This window comes from Balaenoptera borealis (assembly GCF_965194805.1).
Source record: "Balaenoptera borealis genome assembly, chromosome: 8".
Lineage (NCBI taxonomy): Eukaryota > Metazoa > Chordata > Mammalia > Artiodactyla > Balaenopteridae > Balaenoptera > Balaenoptera borealis.
Window position 1 is genome coordinate 11,295,496 of NC_138865.1, and position 22,640 is coordinate 11,318,135.

General features: G+C 45.1%; 1 protein-coding gene across 7 annotated transcripts in view; it reads right to left on the bottom strand.

The window, feature by feature from the left end:
* Positions 1–22,640, bottom strand: part of EPHX2 (epoxide hydrolase 2) — a 65,543-nt gene that overhangs the window by 37,148 nt on the left and 5,755 nt on the right. For 3 of the 7 annotated variants that reach the window (XR_014247658.1, XR_014247659.1, XM_082402796.1), the window contains exons 2-9: positions 17,335–17,419; positions 14,079–14,238; positions 12,029–12,219; positions 10,256–10,378; positions 6,768–6,842; positions 3,735–3,830; positions 3,126–3,204; positions 438–472 (exon numbers count right to left, since the gene is read on the bottom strand). Coding sequence is in view for 4 of the 7 variants with exons in the window: in XM_082402796.1 (XP_082258922.1) it covers positions 438–472; positions 3,126–3,204; positions 3,735–3,830; positions 6,768–6,842; positions 10,256–10,378; positions 12,029–12,219; positions 14,079–14,238; positions 17,335–17,419 (844 nt within the window). In the remaining 3 variants the exon portion in view is untranslated. Of the gene's footprint in view, positions 1–420; positions 473–3,125; positions 3,205–3,734; positions 3,831–6,767; positions 6,843–7,626; positions 8,341–8,976; positions 9,146–10,255; positions 10,379–12,028; positions 12,220–14,078; positions 14,239–17,334; positions 17,420–22,640 lie in introns of those variants that run through there. The other 4 variants (XR_014247660.1, XM_082402797.1, XM_082402799.1 and 1 more) reach the window with 3 other exon arrangements.

The window sequence follows — 22,640 nt, forward strand, 5'->3', positions numbered from 1 at the left end:
CTTAGAACAGGAATGCCTCTGCAGTCCCCAGTCCACACACTAACTCCCTAGATCTGGCCAACAATGTGTTTACCACAATAAAGTGATTTTTTAAATTCTCAGAATGGAAAGGTGATATGGTGGAGTAGCTAAAAGCAGGAGCATGGGAGCTACTGCAGGGTTTAAACCTGGCTCTACAAGCTGTTGACCTCAGGCTGTTACTTAACCTCCCCATGACTCAGTTTCCTCTTCCATCAAATGCTTAGAAAAGTACTTGATATACAGTCAACGTTGGCTATTATTTCAAAATACTTCGACTTTCAGAAAGAATTTGTACCCAAATGTTGTGAAATGCTGCTTTCCTAGGATTTAAATGAACACCCACACTTCTGTCTTATATCAATGAAAACCCAAGGATGGAGAATAAGTTACAGATGTTACCCAAAGATCCTTCTTACATTGCATAACACTTCCACGGAATATTCTTCTATTTCTGCAATTAAAAATAAAAGAAATACACTTAATTTGCATGTTTAAAAATTACCAGCAAACTAAAAGAGCCCCTTTGGCAAAAAAAAAATATATATCATATTAAATTCTTAGGTTGATATAGTCTGCTTGCTTATTTTTGTTGTTGCCTGTGCTTTTGGTGTCATATCCATGAAACCATTGCCAATACCAACATCATGAAGCTTTTCCACTATGTTTTCATTTAGCAATTTTAGTGTCAGGTCTTCAGTTTAAGCCTTTAATCCATTTTGAGTTGGTTTTTGTAGATGGTGTAAGATAAGGGTCCAATTTCATTATTTTGCATATGGATATTCAGTTTTTCCAACACTATTTGTTGAAGAGACTGTCCTTTCCCCATTGTGTGGCCTTGGCGGCCTTGTTGAAGGTCATCTGACCAGATACACAAGGGTTCATTTCTGGACTCTCTATTCCATTGGTCTAAATGTCTGTCTTTATACCAATACCATACTGTATTAGTGTAGCCTTGTAATATATTTTGAAATCAAGAAGTATGAGTCCTCCAGCTTTGTTCTTTCTTAAGATTGATTTGACTATTTGTAGTCTTTTGTGGATCCATATGAATTGTAGAACTGTTTTTTCTATTTTTGTAAAAAATGTCATTGGGATTTTGATAGGGATTGCATTGACTCTGTAGATTGCTTTGGGCAGTATGGACATTTTACCAATAATAGCAATTCCAGAAAAGAAAAAGAAAGAAAAACAGAGAAAACAGAAGAAAAAATTTATCAAAGAAATAATTCAAGAAAATTTCCAAGAACTGAAAGTTAAGTGTACCCAGCAAAGTAGATGAAAAAAGACCCATATCATAGCACAATACCATAACATTTTAGAACACAACAGATAAAGATCCTAAAAGTCTCAAGGGTAAGGAAAAAAGGTAACATGGCACTGGAATGCTGTATAGCAACAAGGGAAGCTAGAAAACACTAGGACAAAGGTTTCATAATTTTAAGGGAAAATAATTTGTTACTTAAAATCTACTGCCAAATGATCTGAAATTTATACACAAATGATCTGAAATGTACGTATATGCACCTGGCTTTAGAATCATTGCACTTGGCTTTAGAATTAATGTTATGTATGATCTTTGACAACAGTTAACATGTAAATTATGTTTTTCTTTAAAAAAAAAGAGTCATAATTAGGGTATGACCATAAGTCCCAGTTTGTCCAGGACAGTTTTAGTTTATGTGTTATTATTAATAGTTTCTCTTTTAATAGTGTTGTAGTTTGAACGATAAATTATATTACTAAGTAATGCCCACGGGATTCAGGGAAGATTGCAGTATAGATAAATAAAAATAAACATTTAAATAATGAAGTAAAAAAAAAAAAAAGATGTCTTTCCTGAATATTTGGACTGAAGTCCTTCCTTTTGTCTAAAATGCTTCTGCATTGTTCAAGAGGCAGTAAGCAGAAGCTGAGTCGACACCATGACATTTAGGGAACAACCATGGAAGCACATCTCTGTCACGACAGGCTGAGTGGCCTGGTGGTGGCCTCCTGAGTGACTGAGAGCCCCAGCCCATGTCAGCGGGCTTCAAACTCAACACAACAGGCCTGACGTGCACGCAGCCAAAGCAGCTCAGAAAAGGGGTGGTGAGCTGCTGCTTGGCTTGCTAAACTGCTAAGAGCATCACTGACCATGGAAGGACCAGCCACTCTCCTGCACACCTGGCCGCTTCCCATTCCTGCCTCCACCCGGGGTTCTTAAAGGTTTGGGGCTGAAGATCCCTCTGAAACTGATAAAAACAATGGACTCCCCCCTCCCCAAGGAAAATGCTCATAGACCCACACATGTTCTCAAGGGTCCACAGGTCCCTGACACCCATCCTTGGAAAGATTCCCACTGGGATCCATAGACGCTGGGTTAAGAATCTGACCTATGAATTACCATATGATCTAGCAGTTCCACTTCTGGGTATATACCCCAAAGAATTGACAGGAGGGACTCAAAGAGATCTTTGTACACCCATGTTCATAGCAGCAGTATTCACAGTAGCAACCCAAGTGTCCATCGATGGATGAATGGATAAACAAACCGTGGTCTATACATACAACAGAATATTATTCATCCTTAAAAAGGAAGGAACTTGTGACACATGCTATAACATGGATGAACCTTGAAGACATTATGCTAAGTGAAGTAAGTCAGTCACAAAAGGATAAATACTGTATGATCCACTTAGATGAGATACCTAGACTAGTCAAATTTATAGAGTGAGAGAGCAGAAGTGCGCTTGCTGGGGGCTGAGGGGAGGGAGAATGGGGAGTTACTGTTTAATGGGTACAGAGTTTCAGTTCTGCAAGATGAAAATAGTTCTGGAGCTGGATGGTACCTCTTACGTCCTATATCCTCAATGGCTAGAAGGAGAGTCCCTTGGGGCACAGGCCATTGGGTTTCTTGTATTCATTCAGAGTATGAGGAGGAGAGACATCTGGGGCCTAAAGTGCACAGACACGGACACTGCAGGAGCTGGGAAGGGAGGGGGAAGTCAGACCCCCTTGAAGGGCTGCCTGCTCTGACCTGGGACCAGGGGAAGACAGTGCAGTTGGAGAGCTCAGACAGTCAGAAGGCATGACCAACACCGACAGCCGTAAAACAGCTAACCCACCAGGAGGAGCAGATGACTCGCCATAGCCTTTCATGTCCACAGCTAGTACCCGGAAGCCCGCCTGGGCCAGAGCAGGGATCTAGAAAAGAAACAATTCAGACCCTCTCCAGTGTGGGCTCACCAGTGTTTTGCTGACACCACCTCTTTGCTTCCTTCTATCTCCCTGTTATTGTAAATGGCTCAATTCAAAGTGCCACATGACATGACCTGGTGTCCTCATCATGGGGCTGGAATGAGCCCACCCGGCTGCCATGGATGGTGGTAGGGTTTGTGCACTGCACCTAATGCCACACCTGACAGAGCACCTTTCCTAGCAAAGACCTTGCAGATTTCTATGTTCATTACAGAGATTTCCCAGCAGGTGGCATAAAGCATCTTGAGGAAGTATGCTTGTTTTTAATCTGCAAAGGTGGCCTATAGGCTAGCACAGCTCTGAGCTCTGGAGCAATCTCCGGCCCCAACATTTCATAGATATCGTGGTCATACTTGGGCGATGATGTTCCACGGTAAGGTGTCAGCTTCTTAATGATATTCCAGGCTGCCTCACACCATCTAGACTCTTCTCTCCCCTCACCCTGACTGGGGCGCACTTCCCCCAGTTTCCCTTACCTGATACCTCCAAGAGAACCAGCTCTCCGGAAATCCATGGCAGAGGCACACGGCAGGGCCGGAGCCCAGCTCCACAAAATGCAGACACATCCCAGGCTGTAGAAGACAGAGGTGAGCAGGGAGTGACCTCAGCGCAGGCCGGGGGTAACCAGGCACCTCTTCCGTAGATTGCCCCGGGCCATTTCAATACATTGCCAGATCGCGCCTGACCCAGCTTTCTCAGCCAAAAACCCACCAATGTTAGAAGAAAATGTCTGAGAAGAGACAAGTGATCAAACTGTGCAATAAAAACAGGCAGTTTCACTGGAACAAGAAGAGCCTGAAAAGAAGATCATAATGTCGGAAAACAAAACACCTTGGCCTTCCTCCCTAAAAGGCCCTCATCCTGTCAGAGTTTCTGCTGTCATTTGACATGTTTTCCGTATTTTAAACTGGGGGCTGATTTTGTACAGGGCATGGTATTCACATGAAGGTGCAGAATACCATGATTATTTCATTAAAAGCCATTTATCTCTTGAATATGAAAATTTTTTCCAGCTTTGCTATACTTCCAGTCCTTTGTGGGCTACATGGGTATGGCCAAGACTGCTGGGGCCTAATATCCACCTTCTTCCCTTCTTCTTGGCTCCTGTTGGTATTTTCCAGGCCTCCCCCAACCTTCCTGCAGTGGGTGTGGCCGTGTGACTGGCCAGTGGCATATGAGCAGAAGAAACGTGTGCTCCATCTGGGCCGTAAACCTCCCGCGCACCTGGTTCTCCCTCTCTTTTCCTATCTGCACCTGAATGGACTGGGCCTTAAGGAAGGAAGAACCTGCAGAAAGAAGGCGCCTTGGTGCTTGAATGACTGCGAGGAGAGAGCCCACTCCCAACCCACACAGGATTGTGCTGCAAGCCAGAAACAAACTTGGAGTCAAGCCACTGAAAGTGTGGGACTGTTTGTTACAGCACTGAGCCTGCTCTGACTATTACAGGGGGGTGTAAGCAAAAGAACTAAAGCAATATATAGTCAAAGTACCCTATTTTTCCCCCAAAGTACCTTATCTCTAACTTTCTAGTGGAAACAAATGAGAGAAATAAGCTTCACTTTATAGAAATCCACTTGGAACAACTCTATTTCGCTGCATCTCACACTACTCCAAGCTGGCGTTCCAAACCGGAAGTTTCATTCACAATTCCCAACAAGCTATTTTGCTCTAGAAAACGTCGGGCTGACATTTTACAAACCCTTTCTTGGACTACAGTCTTTTTTTTATCAGAATATGTTCTCTAGTCTTCCCTTTAGTACTTGGCAAAAGGAGGGAATTGAACTTTAAATTCTATGCTCCTTTATACTGAAAAATATTATAGTTCTGATGTCCAATCAAATGATCGTAATCCGCCTCTGTCCTCAATGGATCTTAACTAGAAGGCTCGCTCTTGCTGCTACATATTTGATTCAGCTGAGTAGCTCAGCAAATGCATGCACTTTCCCATCTTTTGAACAGTGTGTTCTATAATTGCCCTTAAGCCAGAAAACGGAAAAGATCTATTATCAACGCACTTTGAGTTGCATTAGCATCAAGGCAATAGCACTCCCAGAGCCTGGGCTCCCCAGAGGCCACTGCCCCAGCTCTTTAGTTTTGGGGTGAGGGCAGAGGAAGTGGTTAGGCAGCTCTGATCACACTCCTTCAAGGTCAAATGGGGAATCTACTGAAACTGGCTGGATACGCAAGCATCAGGAGGATTATGAGAGTAACCCTGTCTGTAGGGTTGGAGATGCAGGGTCACAGCCCAGATAGACCCCAGCCCCAGGCAAAGAGCCCCTTACTCAGCATCAATATTAGAGACGAGGTCTGAAGGGAGCTTATGAAACCTTATGAAACCGGTCCAGGAGCACCCAGGGTTATAAGAGCAGCTACATTGACCAGAAAAGCCCTTTCTCGCTATCCAAATCCCACTCATCCTCTGATGCTCACTTCACCACTGAATCTCATCCCCCGCAATTACAGTCACTTTCTCCACCCCCTACAGAGCCCATTCTGAGTGCTTGAGCCACTGCTGTTAGGGCCGCATCCTGTGATGTAACTGCAGGGAATGTTACCTCGGCAGAATGCAGACCATACAATCCTTGAGGTCACAGAAGACCTCCATTCATCTAGGTATTTCTCTCTGTGCCTTGCAAATAGCAAATGCTCACCGAACACCCATGGGGCTCTCCTCCAGGGCAGCAGGTCCTCCCCAGGTCCCAGACCTGCACAGCTCAGGACACCAGCTCTCTTCTTTATGGAGCACAAGGTACTAACACCCCATGATCAACATGGGGTATTTCAACTAATCCTTACAAGAACACTGAGGGGAGGTATTATCGCCATCTCATTATAAAGCTGTGTACACTGGGGTCCAGAATGATAAGAAATGTGCCCACATTTGCCAACTTAGTAAGTGCCAAAGCCAGGATTCAAACTGGTTCCATCTGGCTCCAAAGCAACTGTTGAGTTTTGTTTTGCTTGTGAGCTAACCTGTAGCTTTAGGTCCTTAGTTAAATGGCCACAGTGACAAATGAAGAAAGATCGCAAAGTGAACCTGAGAAGATGTTCTAAAGCCCTGCTCTGTATCCCGGCTGGGTCAGGAGTCAGGGCCCCTCTGCACGTGGCCTTGGTCTTGCTGCAGCCCTGACCCCTGGGCTAATGACTGCCCATTTCCCTCTCTGTATCTGGTGCAGGTCTGGTGCCTCCCAGCATCCCTCCTATCTGGTCCGTGCCTGACACAAAGGAAGGGCCGATAATACCCACTGGAGGAAATAATGAAATAAAGTGCCAGACACGCAGGCTGTGGGGACAGAGCAAGGCCACACGTGGTCTGTTGTTCCATGGGAGTCTGACCACATTGGTCCACGTCTGCTATTGATTTTTGAGGAATCATACTTGTGGGAAATACCATTTCCGTATACATGATGGATGTGTAGCTACCCTTGAGATTTCACAAATGTCTCACAAGTCGTTTTAGGGGGGCTGGTTAGAGAGACTCAGCTGCTGGTGAGAGAGCACTGACTCACCTTTATGGGCACGTACCCATGGCTCACGGTGCTTGGATCGCAGGGGATTGGTCGGGGGGTTGCAGTTTGGAGAAGCTGAAAGTAAGAGAGACACAGTGAGGCGGACGGCTCTGCTTCCTTCCACGAGAAGGCCTCAGAGTGAGTTCATAGAACTCCATAAGACAGCCCCTGGGTCACCTTTGCCATGGCCTCCTGAGTCCTATGGGTGACTGACCAACCCAGCCCCCTCTCCTCTAGGGTCATTGGAGTCCGGTGACTGAGTTCTGGCCAACAGGATGCAGACAAAGAGCATGGCCTATGCAACTAGAGATGATCACACTAAGTGAAGTAAGTCAGAAAGAGAAAGACAAATACCATATGATATCACTTACATGTGGAATCTAAAATATGACACAAATGAACTTATCTACAAAACAGAAACAGACTCACAGACATAGAGAACAACCTTGTGGTTGCCAAGGCGGAGGGAGGGAGGGAGAGCAATGGATTGGGAATTGGGGGTTAGTGGATGCAAGCTATTACATTTAGAATGGATAAACAAAAAAGTCCTATTGTATGGCACAGGGAATGATATTCAATACCCTGTGATAAACCATAATGGAAAAGAATATTAAAAATGCATTAAAATAAAATAAAAAAAGAAGAGCATGGCCTGGCCGCCAGAGCTGTGGTAATCCCTATGTGATTCTCGATATTCTTTTCCCCCTTTACATCTGGTGTTCAGTGTGACCTAGGAAACCACCAGTAGAAGACGGGGGTTCTCCATCAACCTGGGTCCTAGAATGGCTGTGAGGCAAGCCCCTGGTCACCACCCACTGAATTTCGCATCTGCGAGGAATAAACACCACTTGCTCCCAAACACTGAGATTTTGGACTTTAATGAATATAATTCTTCTCTAGGGCAGTTCCTCAAGTGGTCAGCCAGGCTCATGCTGGACACAGCCAGGAATGCCAAGTTCACAGAGCAGTCATCCCATCATCACATGACTCTGTTGAAGGGTTTCTTCTTCAAGTCGGCCAAAATCGAACTCTCCGGGCCTTGTACGGGTCAGCTCGGGCGGCCACAACGCTGTGCCGCAGACTGGGGGGCTTAAACAACAGACATTTATTTTCTCACAGTTCTGGAAGCCGGAAGTCCAAGAAGGTGTTGGCAGGGTTGGTTCTTCCTGAGGCCTCTCTCCTTGACCTGTAGACGGCCGTCTTCTCCCTGTATCCTCACATGGCCTTCCCTCTGTGTGTGTGTGTCTTAATCTCCTCTTCTTATAGGGACACCAGTCTTAATGGATTAGGGCCCACCCTTATGACCTCATTTTACCTTAAATACCTCTTTAAAGATCCAATCTCCAAATACAGTCACATTGTGAGGTCCTGGGGGTTAGGGCTTCAGCATATGAATTTGGTGAGGGGGGGGACGCAATTCAGCTGATGAAAGCCTTCTGCCTGTCAGCCCCAGTTCTGTCCTCTGGAGCCCCAGGGGGGTCAGGTTACCCACCTTTGCCCATCTCGGTAAACAGGAAAATTCCTGAGCAAAGGATCCTTAAGAAGCTTCTGTAATGTATTGGTGTCGGTTTCCCTGAGACAGAAATGACAAAGGACAGGACGCTGAGCACATGTAAGTGGGCCTTCTGTGAACAGCATCATGTTGGTGACTCCCACTGTTTGACTTCTCATCTTTAGTCCTAAAGGTGAGACCTAAGGAAGAAGCCGTTCTCCTCCACTACCCAGTTTTCTGCCCTCTAAAATGGGGGGGAGTAGACTATGGAATTCACCTACTTTGAAACACGGCAGAGTCTGCCTGGGCAACCTCAGAGGTTGAGATAGGTGGGCGCCCACCTCTGTGGCGTCTGGAGAGGACCCAGGGTGTGGCCCGTGGGGATGGGCAGCTGGGTGTCTCTGACAGCAGTGAAGGAGCCCAGACACCCACCAGGGCCAGCGTCCCCTGGGGTCCTTTATCTGATGTGTCCCCGACTTCCTAGGTCACACACCAGGGGATGTCTCATTGGTTCCAGGGGTGGGGAGGGTGCGGGTTTCCTACTGTAATGATTCTGCCATGTGTTTGTCCAGTTTATAAAGCCCATTCATGACTGATTCCCACAGCCTTCCTGAGAGACAAGAGGCGCTTCTCTTCTGTTTAAAAAGAAATGATTCTCATTTTCCCTTATACCTTCCCCATACTCCTGAGGAAAACGTAGGTGGGACAATGGCTCACTTTCCCAATTTTACAGGACAGGTGTCTGTGGCTCAGGTGTAATGAGGGGAGGAACCTGGTAAGTGGGACCAGCAAGAGGATGCTCCGATTCCAAGTCAGGATGATTTCGTCTCCGCTGCACGAGACCTCCAGGCTTGCAGAAGGACACATCAAGCTTGGGTGAGATGCTCTAAGGTTGTAGAGTCATTAGATATACGTTTTAATTTATTTGTTAAAGACGAAAAGTCAGCTGTTCCTGTTATGGGGGCAAAACTGTGTGCCCTCCAAATGCATCTGCTGAAGTCCTAACCCCCAGGACCTCAGAATGTGACTAATATTTGGAGATAAGGTCTTTAAAGAGGTGATGAACCTTAAATGAGGCCCCTGCAGTGGGCCCACTGGAGGCAGAATCCGATCTGACTGGTGTGTTTACAAGAAGAGACACATACAGGGGAAGACCGTGTGAAGACACAGCGAGAGGGCTTCGGAAGAAACCAACCCTTCACGACTTGCTCTTGGACTTCTAGACTCCTAGTGAGATTGCTGTCTCAGCCACCAAGTCTGTGCTACTTTCTGGCAGCCGTAGGAAGCTAATACAGTTCCCTTTGCAAAAACAGTGTGACGCCTTTTATGTCAATCAAGTGTATGGGCTCCCGCACTTCCTTTCCCGTCACACTGACACGAGCAAATCATGGCCTGCAAAAGCCTACGAAACTGTCACTCCCAGACTCAGTGGGACCAGTGATCTTAGGTGAAATTACAAGAACAAAAGGTGCCTCAGCTCTGGCAGAGCAGGCTAATCCCATCAGCCCCCGGGGGCGTTATTACGGGCGTCCCAGCCTCCCGGGCTCGGGACAGGTTGACTTAGGAGCCTTCCCTCTGACTGCCAAGAGGGCGTGACCCAGGTGGAACTAAACCACTACACCTGAGCACGAGCAGCACGACCAGGCAGAGCAGAGGAGGACTGGGGGCCCCTCCACACCCCAGGGGCAAACCCAGCAGCTGCATTCTCAGTATTTACTCTGAATGGGTGGCTTTGAAGGCCCCACTCTAGTCTTGGGCCCCTGAGTCTGACCAGTATAGATTCTTGTCCTTTCCCTGTTCACTGACTGCAGAGAAGGAAAGAGGAAGTTCTTCAGGGACATCACGCTGATTGCACGAAGGGTCATGGTCTCCCACCGAGGAGCTCCCTACTGGGAACCACACCGGGAGCAGGGAACGCCCTCACTTGTTTTGTCGCGTGCGTACCTAAACACAGACGAGCGACGGGAAATCCGACTCAGCGCAGACAGAAAGTTACCTGCACCCCGGTTACTTTCTCCAGCTCCCTCAGGGCAGTGTCAGTGTCACGGACGAGGATGGTGACCATCCCCAGGTCACGGGCCGGCTTCAGATTAACCCCGGAGTCATCCAAGAAAACCACCTGAATGCAGAGCATGGACACTAGCATCACTTCGACCGAAGCAAAACTCATGCACAAGGGCCACCGGCCAGGAACACGTTAAAGTGAGAACCGTGGTTGAGATTAAGAATTAATAATCCCATAATAAGATTGATGATTAGAGATTAAGAATTATTTTTTCTCTCCATGTAATTGTTTACTCTTAAAATTAAAAACATTTAATTACCTAAGCATAAACATAAACACACAGATAGATACACATGTTCCCTGAATTCTGAAACTGTAAAAAGATTAAAGAAGAATATAAACTTATCAGGATGACATTAAAATTCGTCTAGGAAAATCAACATGTATGAATAGAGCCCCCCAAAAATGTCTGGAAAAGAACTATAATAAAGTCAGATAATAAAACAAATTATGAAGCTACTTGTTCTTCCCTGGTGGTCCAGTGGTTAAGACTCCGAGCTTCCAATGCAGGGGGCCAGGGTTCGATCCCTGGTCGGGAAAGATCCCGCAGGCTGCGTAGTGCAGCCAAAAAGAAAAAAAGAAAAAAAAAGAAAAACTATGAAGCTACAAAAGATAAAAAGAAAAAGTTCGGTACTAGAAAAGAAATAAACATATTAATGAAATAGAAGAGAGTTGAGGAATAGACTCATATACAAATGAAAATTTAGTTTCTAATAAAAGTGTCATGCCCAATTGGTGAGGAAAAAGATTATTTAAAAGATTATTTAATTATTTCAACTGTTTGGGGAAAAAAGTGGGTCCTTCCTTCACTTATTCCCCAAATAAGTTCTGAATAGATCAAAGATTTAAATGTCAAAAGAAATGATCCTTAAAGAAAAAAGAAAATCCTTAAAGTTGTAGAAGAAAGCGTGGGGCAGTTATTAATAATCTTGGATTAGGGCAGGCCTGGATATCTAAGCAGCTCCTCCAACCTAAAAGCCATCAATGAAAAGACTTTTATTTATATGCATACTAAAATTTACAGCGCAGTTATAATGCTTAATCTGGGGGCTGAGAAGAGCAGAAGCAAAGTTTGAGAGGAGAGGGAAGAGTTCTGGGATTGAACAGGTAAGGATTTCCCTCTGATCAGCGTGTGGGTGAAGCAGGGTTAACAAGAAAGGGTCAGAAATGCCAGAGAAAGGAATTTCATCTTGGTCCAAAGGCCTTTTTGGAGATTAGAGTAGGGAAACACAACAAAAACAGCATTTTAGACTAGATAATCTAGAGACGGCATGAAGACAGAATTTAGGGGTGCGGGGATACCCTACAAGGAGACTCCTGCAGTATTGGAGCCCATTCCCACCCAGCCTTTGGTGGGGTGACCCTGACCAGCCTGTGTCTTGGGAAAGTCTCCCAGGGTCAACCTTTCTTTTAGGTAAACTGAGGCAGCTGGTCTGGCAACTTTTGACAATACCTGTTTTAACCAAGGTCCTGTAAGAGCCACGGAGAGGAGCCAGATGCCCACCTCCGGTAGAACTTTCTAGGCTGAAGGGGTGGATAAAAGCCCTTTAGAAGTCCTGGCCTGGGAGAAGTGGCACCTGCCACTGGACATAGGACCACCCTGCCAGGCCCCAGGTGTCTCCCACCTGTTCACGCCTCCTCAAGTTTTCTTGATTGCAATATCTATAGAACATTCTTTTCCACTGAAAGGCAGTGTGTAGGTACCTCATTGGGGCTGGCCTTCAAGACGTCCAGCACGAACTTGTAGATCTGAGGGTCAGGCTTGGCCATTCCGATCCTGCATGACTCAATCAGGAAATCGAAGTGCGGCCTCAGTTCACACATCATCTGGGCCAGGCTGCCTCTCTGGGTGCTGTCATCCAGCCAGATGTTGGTGAGGATGCAGGTTGTAAATCCTGAGTGAGAAGGTGCCAGTGAATAGACCAGCTATAGAACTTTGCTCTGAGAAGCTCCGGGTATCCCACAGGGGGCCCCAAGACGGGGCCAGGCGGGGTTCTGCTCACTTACATCAATCTCCTGATGCCTGGCTTCTAAACTGACAAGTTAGAAAAGCACCATCGTTACCCATAAGCCCCTCCCGGTGCAGGCGCTAGAGCCAGCTAACGGTGTGCACCAAGGGCTTTCAGATGGAAACACTACATCCCTTCATTTCTTGCAATCGTAGAGCAAGAAGTTGTGATATTCGTCAGCTCATTTGATCAGTGTTTTGACATTCATCAGCCCACTCAATCCTCACACCTTTGGGGCAGGCAGGGCAGATCTTACCATCCCACTCTTACCAACGGGAAAATGGAGGCTCAGACAAATTATAAGCTGCCCAGAGCCGCAGACTGCAGGCAGAGCTGAGGCGGGCCCAGAATCCCACCTTTGGACTGCCACTCCAGCCCTCCTCCCAGTCTACATTACTGCAAACTCTGCCGGACCACGCTTCGAAACACCTGCCTTGGCAGAGATGGTGTTCCCATTTCAAAACTAGAGAAATGTAAACAGAGACAGCATTATCCCCTGCCTAACCAGACAGGACAAGAACCAGGAGATGCTGGAAACAAGACAAGGATAAGTCAATGCACAGACCCTTTCCATGTAATATGAGTGGGAAATATGGACCAGGGATGTCTCAGCCACAACCAGGTAAGGCTCCTGGTAAGTGGGTAGGATGACCTCAAATATGCCTGTGACGAAGAGCTGGGCTCTGTCACTAAATAAATGCCTATTCGAGGAAAATCAACCGAAGGAATTACTAACACATATGAGTATAAATGTGCCTGTCATTGAATAATGTGAGCCGACTCCTTGGCAGATTCCAACACTATTTTTGAACCTGAAAAAAAAATGTTTCAGCTTTTATCACATGCAGGTTTTATTTTATGGATTTCATGGTAAGGAGTGACTAACTTTTTCGTAACGGGTTGGCTTTGACTTAAAATAACTTTTCTTATAAGAATATCATAGGAACATTAAAGGGTATTTTCAAAAGAAAAAAAAAGAAATTGCTTATCATCCTATCAATACAACACCTTGCCTTTTCCTTCTCTACATCCAACTGCATTTTTACATATCTGTGATCTTAGTGTTCTGACCGTTTTGCATTCTGCTTTTATTATTTAACCTCATGTCTAAAGCATTTTTCCATATTTTGAAATCATCTTTGTAATTAACAATTAAATTTTCTGTGCAATAAATAAATAAATAAATTCCTATGGACTGAACACGACCTCGTGTCCTAGCCTATTTCACACTGCCTGAATCCGTGTCAGCCAGCTCACAGCTCAGCTACTCTGACATCAGAGGTTAAGAAAATCATGGTTGCTTGAAAGGCTCTGTTTTGGGGACTTCCCTGGCGGTCCAGTGGTTAAGACTGTGCACTTCCTCTGCAGGGGGCACGGGTTCAATCCCTGGTCGGGGAACTAAGATTCCGCATGCTTAGGGGGAAAAAAAAAAAAAAGGCCTTGTTTTCTAATAAATGTGACAAGAGGTTGGGTCATTCGGGTCATTACTAGTACATTGGTAGGGAGAGAATTTTGCTCATGAGGCATAAATCGCTTTATTAAACAAAATTCGTTCATTTTTCCAGCTGACAGGGCTGATTTTGGCCATTCGCTGAAACTTACTTTGAGGCTATGTTTGAAGAAGAGCTTTTCATCAAGGCCCAGAAGATTCGTGATCTCAGTGCACATTTAGATGTATTCTGACCTGACCCACCCAAGGGTTCTGGTGTGGTTGGGTCAGAGAACGGCCAGTATCAGATCCTTACCCTTCTTTTTGAGAGTGAGAGCTGCCTGAAGCATGGGGTGGTTGACCTTTCTTGCTGCAAGCGCCTTGCCAAAGATCTGATTTATAGAGAAATTCTCAGGGAGGCAGATTCCAGAGTCCTCAGAACATTTCCTGCAGTTTTCTTCCATGAATGGCATCCACTGTGAAAGTGAATTGATGAGGGATTGTCAATTGGTGAAAGCACTTGGAAAAGCTTTGGGCAGCATTTACTAAATCTGAACACATGCATTCCCTGTGATCCAGTAATTCCACTCCTGGACACATACCCAGTGGAAATGTCTACATATGTTCACCAAAAGACACGTACAAAAATGTCCATAGCAGCACTTTTCCTAAGAACTGCAAACTAGAAACTACTCAAATCCCCCTGTTAGAGCTGCATTGGGTCCCCAACAAATTCATGTTGAAGTCCTAACCCCCAGGACCTCAGAATGTGACTGTCCTTTGGAGAGAGGGTCTTTAAAGAGATCATTAAGGTAAAATTGTGGTGCTCCAAGGACAATGGTGCTTCAAGGACAAAGGACGACCCTGCCTGTAAAAGTTTCAGCGTTACACCCCCTACAGGACACTTACTCGCTCTCCCCACCGTGTTGCGATGGTTATGAAATTCCTGAGCCCACCTGGGTAACGCCCACCTGGGCAACGGGACCTGTCCCAAATAAGGAAAGGAATCTTGCCTGTCCCACTCCGCCCTATAGAAGGAAGGTATATGTGCCTCGACCAATCTGTAAATGAAATTTTCACCTCGGACCATTCCTTTGTTTTCTGGCTATAAAAACTGATCAATAGCACATATTCGGGCTTGACTCTCCCAGACTACTAGGAAGTCAGCCGGCCCACTGTTCAGGCAGCCACCCCTCCCTCTAATAAATTCTATCTTCTTTACATTCTGCCTTGTGTCTGGAAATTCTTTTCCAACCTGCGTTCAGACCACGACAAAAGTGAGGTCGGCGGGGGGGGGCCCTAATCCAATCTGACTGGTGTCCTTATAAGAACAGGCGATTAGGACACAGACACACACTGAAGAAAGAATGTGAGGACACAGGGAGAAGTCGGCCACCTACAAGCCAAGGAGAGAGGCCTCAGAAGAAACCAACCCTGCCAACACCTTGGTCTTGGGCTTCTAGCCTCCAGAGCTATGAGAAAATAAATTTTGTTGTTTAAGCCACCCAGTCTGTGGTATTTTGTTATGGTAGCCCTAGCAAACAAATACACCCATTAATAGCAGAATGGACTGTGGTATATTTATACACTATCATAGTAGCACTCTTGTCTCGTATATAAATAGTCCCGAACTAAAAATTACCCAACTACCCATCAATAGCAGAATGATAGACAGCCCAGAAAAAAAACCCATGTGTCAATTAATTTATGACAAAGGAGCCAAGAATACACGATGAGGAAAGAACAGTATCTTCAATCAATGGTGTTGGGAAAACTGTATAGTCACGTGTAAATGAATGAAATTCATACCACTTCTCCCTTTCCTTACCTTCCAACAATATTACTGCAGCTTTTTTTTTGATTCAAGCTTCAGTAATGTTTATCCCCAATGGTATCATTACAGTTTTCATTCACAAGTTGCCAAAATATGTGTGTGTGTATGTGTGTGTGTGTGTGCATGTGTGTGTGTATGTGAAAGAGAGAGAGTTTTAAAGTGACCACAACTCACTACACTCCCCACGCTAAGACCACACTTGTCTTCACTGGAAAGGTGGGCTTTGCTTTCTATTAGGATGGGCCCCAAGTTCCCTGTTACGACTGATAGGTGGCTGTAATTCATAAATTAAAAAAAAAAGCAACAGACTGTTTTATCTGTGTGCTCATAGAGTAGATTCTCAATAGCCTTTCTTCTCCGAGGCACTAATTGAGAATTGAAGTGGTTTTAGATGCTGATTACTTTATTTAAAAATAATCTACAACTACACTTCAATTTAAAAAAACCGAGGCTGTAGTAACAACAATAACTACTGCTCGTTGAGCACTGATTACGTGTCAGGCATTGTGCTAAGCGCTTCTCAAGCTTCATAACAACCTAGGAGACGGAGCGTGTTATCGATCGCATTTTACAGGTGGCAAAACTGAGACTTTGAGAGGTTCTGTGACTTGCTGTGCTCACACGTCTGTAAGTGGGAGCTATGATCCAAATCCCGACATCAGATTCCAAAGTCCACCCATCTTATAGTTATTAATGAACAAAACTTCCCCTGACCCAGTGGCCCTTGTCTGAAAATAACTAAGGATGACTACTATCAAGAAAACAGAAAATAATAGGTTGGCAAGGATGTGGAAACGCTGGAAACCTTGTGCACTGTTTGGAGGAAAATGTAAAATGGTGCAGCCACTATGGAAAACACTACGGTGGCTCCTCAAAAAACTAAAAATGGAAAACTACCCTATGATCCAGCAATCCCACTTCTGGATATATATCCAGAAAAACTGAAAGCAAGATTTCAAACTGATATTTGTACACCCATGTTCCTAGCAGCATTAGACATGATGACCAAAAGGAGGAAGTAACCTAAATGTCCATCGATAGACGAATGGATAAACAGAATGTAGTCTATCCATACAGTGGAATATCATTCATCCTTAAAAAAGAAGGAAATTGTGACACATGCTACAACATGGATGAACCTTGAAGACATCATGCTAAGCAAAATAAGCCAGTCACTAGAGGACAAATATTGCATGATTCCAGTTATATAAGATATGTATAGTAGCTAAATAGAGGCAGAAAGTTCAATAGTGGTTGCCAGGGGTTGGGGAAAGGAGGAATGGGGAGTTGTTGTTTAATGGGTATAGAGTTTCAGTTTTGCAAGATGAAAAGAGTTCTGGAGATGGACGGTGGTGTTGGTTACCCAGCGTGAATATACTTAACACTACCGAATTGTATACTTAAAAATGATCAAGGTGGTAAATTTTATGTGATGTGTATTTAACCACAGCTTAAGGGGGTTAAAAAAAAAAAGTTACTCTGGCTGCTGTAATTCCCTGGCATAGAAATTCAAGGGCTTGGAAATTTCCTAATCACTGGGGTGTGGCCCTCTGCTTGGATCAAAGAGACAATAAACAATCTTAAATGTCTCCAGCCCAGCCTTGTGAGTTAAGTGTTATAAGGGGTAAACGGGTGAGGCGGACATGGCCCTGCCCTCACGGAGCTTACGGTCAGCGGGGGAGATGCGTGTGTAGTTACAGAACACCTTCTCAAGGGGGTCTATGAGGTGTCGCCACACCTGGGAAAATGTGATCTCTCCCTTCATCATGCGGGCACTGGAACCATCTGGGCCTCCTTTCATGAAAGCTCCATTCAGAAAGCCTCTGCAAGACACAAAGAAACATCAGGAACGTTCAAATGACTTCATCACAATGGCAGGTAGGGGACAGACGCCTTGATTTTGGACTTCTAGCCTCTGGAGCTGTTGTTGAAGCCACCCAGTCTGTGGTCCTTCGTTAGGGTAACCCTAGGTGATTAATACACCTCAATGCATATTCATCTCTTATATGTGGTCCTGAGGAGTAGCAGACACAGAGAGAGACCAGCTCATTACCCTCTCACTTCCCTACATTACAGAACATAAGGTCCCATTCCACTTTCTTGATCATTTCCCACACCCAGTAGTGGCTGAGCTACCCCAGCATGGCTGGCTGGGTGACACCAGCCAGATAATGGATGGCACGTACCTGGCATGCCCGCACAACTCTGCTCCCTCGAATCCCTGGCCGATTTTAATGACCCATCACCACATCCTATACCACTGCACCCACACACTGATTTATGATCCCTCTTAGGACAGTGTTCCAGGCAAATATTTACAATGGACTGGAATTGGCAACCCAGTTAGAAGTATTTACCATTCCTGTGTTAAGAGAACAAATATCTGGGAGTTTCATATCTGATAACAGTCAACAACCTTTTACCTGACTCACCCTCTTGCAGGTAACAATAACCAACTTTAGACAAAACATAAAAAAAAAATATCCCGACTATTTGTAGCCTTGCTCAATTTTCCAGCATCCGCAGTGGCTCTGGCACATCTTTGCCATTGGTTGTCTTTTTAAAAAACAGCATTGTTAAATTATACTTACATAACACCCAATTCACATGTTTTCAGTGTACGATTCAATGACTCGTAGTAATTTTATAGAGGTGTGCAAATATCACCACGTTGCGGTTTTAGAGCATTTCCATCACCTCGAAAAGATCCCTCATGCCCTTCCCCAGCTGCCATCCAATTTCAAGGAGCAATATACAGTTCAGGGCTTCCCTGGTGGCACAGTGGTTGAGAACCTGCCTGCCGATGCAGGGGACACGGGTTCGAGCCCTGGTCTGGGAAGATCCCACATGCCACGGAGCAACTAGGCCCGTGAGCCACAGCTACTGAGCCTGCGCGTCTGGAGCCTGTGCTCCGCAACAAGAGAGGCCACGACAGTGACAGGCCCGCGCACCGCGATGAAGAGTGGCCCCTCTTGCCACAACTGGAGAAAGCCCTCGCACAGAAACGAAGACCCAACACAGCCAAGAATGAATAAATAAATAAATAATAATTAAAAAAAAAAAAAAAAAGTGCGTTGTCCGAGGTGGACCTTTTAAAAAAAAAATATATATATATATATATATACAGTTCAACTCAACAATCTTGCACTGAGGACCGAAGGCATCAAGGCATTGTGCCAGATGCCGTGATATAAAAATGGAGAAATTTGGATCTATTCTTAGGGAGCTCACAGGAGAACAAGGGAGGCAACGTATAAACAAACAACTATTACACAGTGGATGAGTGAGATGGAAAAGCAAAGGGAAAATTGTTTTTTCTGCCTGAAGATTAGGGGCTGATAAAAGAAGAGGAACTGAAGGAAGAATACAGCTATAGAGGAAGGAGATGTCAGTGACTCTATGGGACAAAAGCAGGCAGTATTTTTTAAAAAAGAAGCAATTTGAGATAAGTTGTTGGCATTGGAAAGCATGACTTTCAAATTTTAAGGTTAATAAAAGCAGTGAACAGTGAAATGGCTATTACAGAAAATGAAATTAGTGAATCAAAAGACCCAACAAATTTTCCAAGAACAAAGAGTAAAATGATGAAGCAATTAAATTTAATGTGCAAAAAGATAAGACCTATGGAGGCCAAATTCCTTCAATAAAGAAGAAAAATCACAGAAGGAAAGATCAGAGAAGCAATAGTCAAAGGAATAATGGGAGAAGATGTCTCTGGGCTGAAGAAAAATCTGAGCTATTAAATCAAAAGTGTTCGCCAAACACCAGGCAAAATTAATGAAAAAAGAACCACAGCAGGCATAGGGTAGGGAAACGTTTTAATTCCTGGGATAAGAAAGTATAACAGACAACCTTCTGTGTAGAAAAACAGATTATACACAAAAGAAAAACAGTTCAGACTGATAACAGCCCTCTATTCTGCAACTTTAAATGTGAGAAGATTGTGGAGTAATACTCATGAGACACTGAGATAAAAAGATAACTAGAAACAATACCCCCCAAATCTATCTGCAGACAACTTACTTTATGTCCAGTGAGGCTCCTTTGTTTTAGAGATCTTGGTTGATTTCAATAACTGACCAGTTGGGTCATTTGGTTTTTCCTCTTCCCATGCTTTAAATTCCTGCTCTTGTTTTAAATTCACCGATAAAGAGTGAGCCCACAAAACCACGGCGGCCCCCACCATGATCCCCCGTAAAAGCAGAATTCGGGCCGATGTACTCGCTCTCTTTCTCCTCACGTTCTCACTGTGTGGCCCTAGCAGTGCTGTGTAATTTCCAGGGCTTGTAAGTAACAAACCTTTACTTTTTTCTCTGATGACTACTCCTGAAGGGCGTCTTGCAGTCACAGTAGAACCACAAGGACTGGTCCAACCAAAACATTGATTATTGATAAGCTGAGAAGCACACAAACCAGTTTCAGACAGGTAAAACTAATACAGCAGTTTGCTATCACGCCTTTCCTGGAAAAAAAATTCAAGAAAGACATCTAGTCAACTTAAAGACAGAGCAAAATAAAAATCTTGAGGACAGGAAAGAGATGGTTTAAAAGAAATGATAACAAACAACTGGAAATGAAATTTTTAAAAAATGTCATTTACCTTAGCATTAAAAAAAACACAAAAATAAATCTAATGAAAGAGGTTTAAGACCTCTACACTAAAAACTACAAAATTAAGAGAAATTAAAACACTTGAAAGAGATTAGCGGGGGACCTTCAAGATGGTGGAGGAGTAAGACGTGGAGATCACCTTCCTCCCCACAAATACATCAGAAATACATCTACATGTGGAACAGCTCCTACAGAACACCTACTGAATGCTGGCAGAAGACCTCAGACCTCCCAAAAGGCAAGAAACTCCCTACGTACCTGAGTAGGGTAAAAGAAAAAAGAAATAACAGAGACAAAAGAATAGGGACGGGACCTGCACCAGTGGGAGGGAGCCGTGAAGGAGGAAAGGTTTCCACACACTAGGAAGCCCCTTCGCGGGCGGAGACTGCGGGTGGCAGAGGGGGGAAGCTTTGGAGCCACGGAGGAGAGCGCAGCCACAGGGGTGCGGAGGGCAAAGCGGAAAGATTCCCGCACAGAGGCTCGGCGCCGACCAGCACTCACCAGCCCGAGAGGCTTGTCTGCTCAGCCGCCGGGGCGGGCGGGGCTGGGAGCTGAGGCTCCGGCTTCGGTGCTAGCCGGGAGGGAGTCCGGGAAAAAGTCTGCAGCTGCCGAAGAGGCAAGAGACTGTTGTTTCGGGGTGCGCGAGGAGAGGGGATTCAGAGCGCCGCCTAAACGAGCTCCAGAGACTGGCGCGAGCCGCGGCTATCAGCGTGGACCCCAGAGACGGGCGTGAGATGCTAAGGCTGCTGCTGCCGCCACCAAGAAGCCTGTGTGCGAGCACAGGTCACTCTCCACACCGCCCCTCCCGGGAGCCTGTGCAGCCGCCACTGCCAGGGTCCCGTGATCCAGGGACAACTTCTCCGGGAGAACGCATGGTGCGCCTCAGGCTGGTGCAACGTCACAACGCCTCTGCCGCCGCAGGCTCGCCCCGCCTCCTCTGTACCCCTCCCTCCCCCCGGCCTGAGTGAGCCAGAGCCCCCGAAGCAGCTGCTCCTTTAACCCCGTCCTGTCTGAGCAAAGAACAGACGCCCTCAGGCAACCTACACGCAGAGACAGGTCCAGATCCAAAGCTGAACCCCGGGAGCTGTGCGAACAAAGAAGAGAAAGGGAAATCTCTCCATGCAGCATCAGGAGCAGCGGGTTAAATCTCCACAATCAACTTGATGTGCCTGCATCTGTGGAATACCTGAATAGACAACGAATCATCCCAAAATTGAGGCAGTGGACTTTGGGAGCAACTGTAGACTTGGGGTTTGCTTTCTGCATCTAATTTGTTTCTGGTTTTATGCTTATCTTAGTTTAGTATTTAGAGCTTATCATCATTGGTAGATTTGTTTATTGATTTGGTTGCTCTCTTCTTTTTTTAAAATTTTATAAATATATATATTTTCCTCCTTTTTCTCTTTTTGTGAGTATGTATGGGTATGCTTCTTTGTGTGATTTTGTCTGTATAGCTTTGCTTTTACCATTTGTCCTAGGGTTCTGTCTGTCCATTTTTTTGTGTGTGTGTAGTTTTTAGCACTTGTTATCACTGGTGGATTTGTTTTTTTGGTTTGGTTGCTCTCTTCTTTCTTTTTTTTTTTTTTTTTTTACTACTTTTTTCTTTTTAATAACTTTTATTTTTTATTTTAATAACTTTATTTATTTTATTTTATTTTTCTTTCTGTCTGTCTATCTTTTTTTTTTTTCCTCCCTTTTCTTCTGAGCCATGTGGATGACAGGATCTTGGTGCTCCAGCTGGGTGTCAGGCCTGAGCCTCTGAGGTGGGAGAGCCTAGTTCAGGACATTGCTCCACCAGAGACCTCCTGGCCCATGTAATAACAAACGGTGAAAGCTCTCCCAGAGATCTCCATCTCAACACTAAGACCCAGCTCCTCTCAATGACCAGCAAGCTACAGTGCTGGACACCCTAGGCCACACAACTAGCAAGACAGGAACACAACCCCATCCATTAGCAGATAGGCTGCCTAAAATCATAATAAGGCCACAGACACCCCAAAACACACCCCAAAACACACCTGGACATGGTCCTGCTCACCAGAAAGACAAGATCCAGCCTCATCCACCAGAACACAGGCACCAGGCCCCTCCACCAGGAAGCCTACACAACCCACTGAATCAACCTCACCCAATGCGGGCAGACACCAAAAACAACGGGAACTACAAACCTGCAGCCTGTGAAAAGGAGACCCCAAACACAGTAAGTTAAGCAAAATGAGAAGACAGAGAAACACACAGCAGATGAAGGAGCAAGGTAAAAACCCACAAGACCAAACAAATGAAGAGGAAATAGGCAGTCTACCTGAAAAAGAATTCAGAGTAATGATAGTAAAGATGATCCAACATCTTGATAATAGAATGGAGAAAATACAAGAAACGTTTAACAAGGACCTAGAAGAACTAAAGAGCAAACAATGATGAACGACACAATAA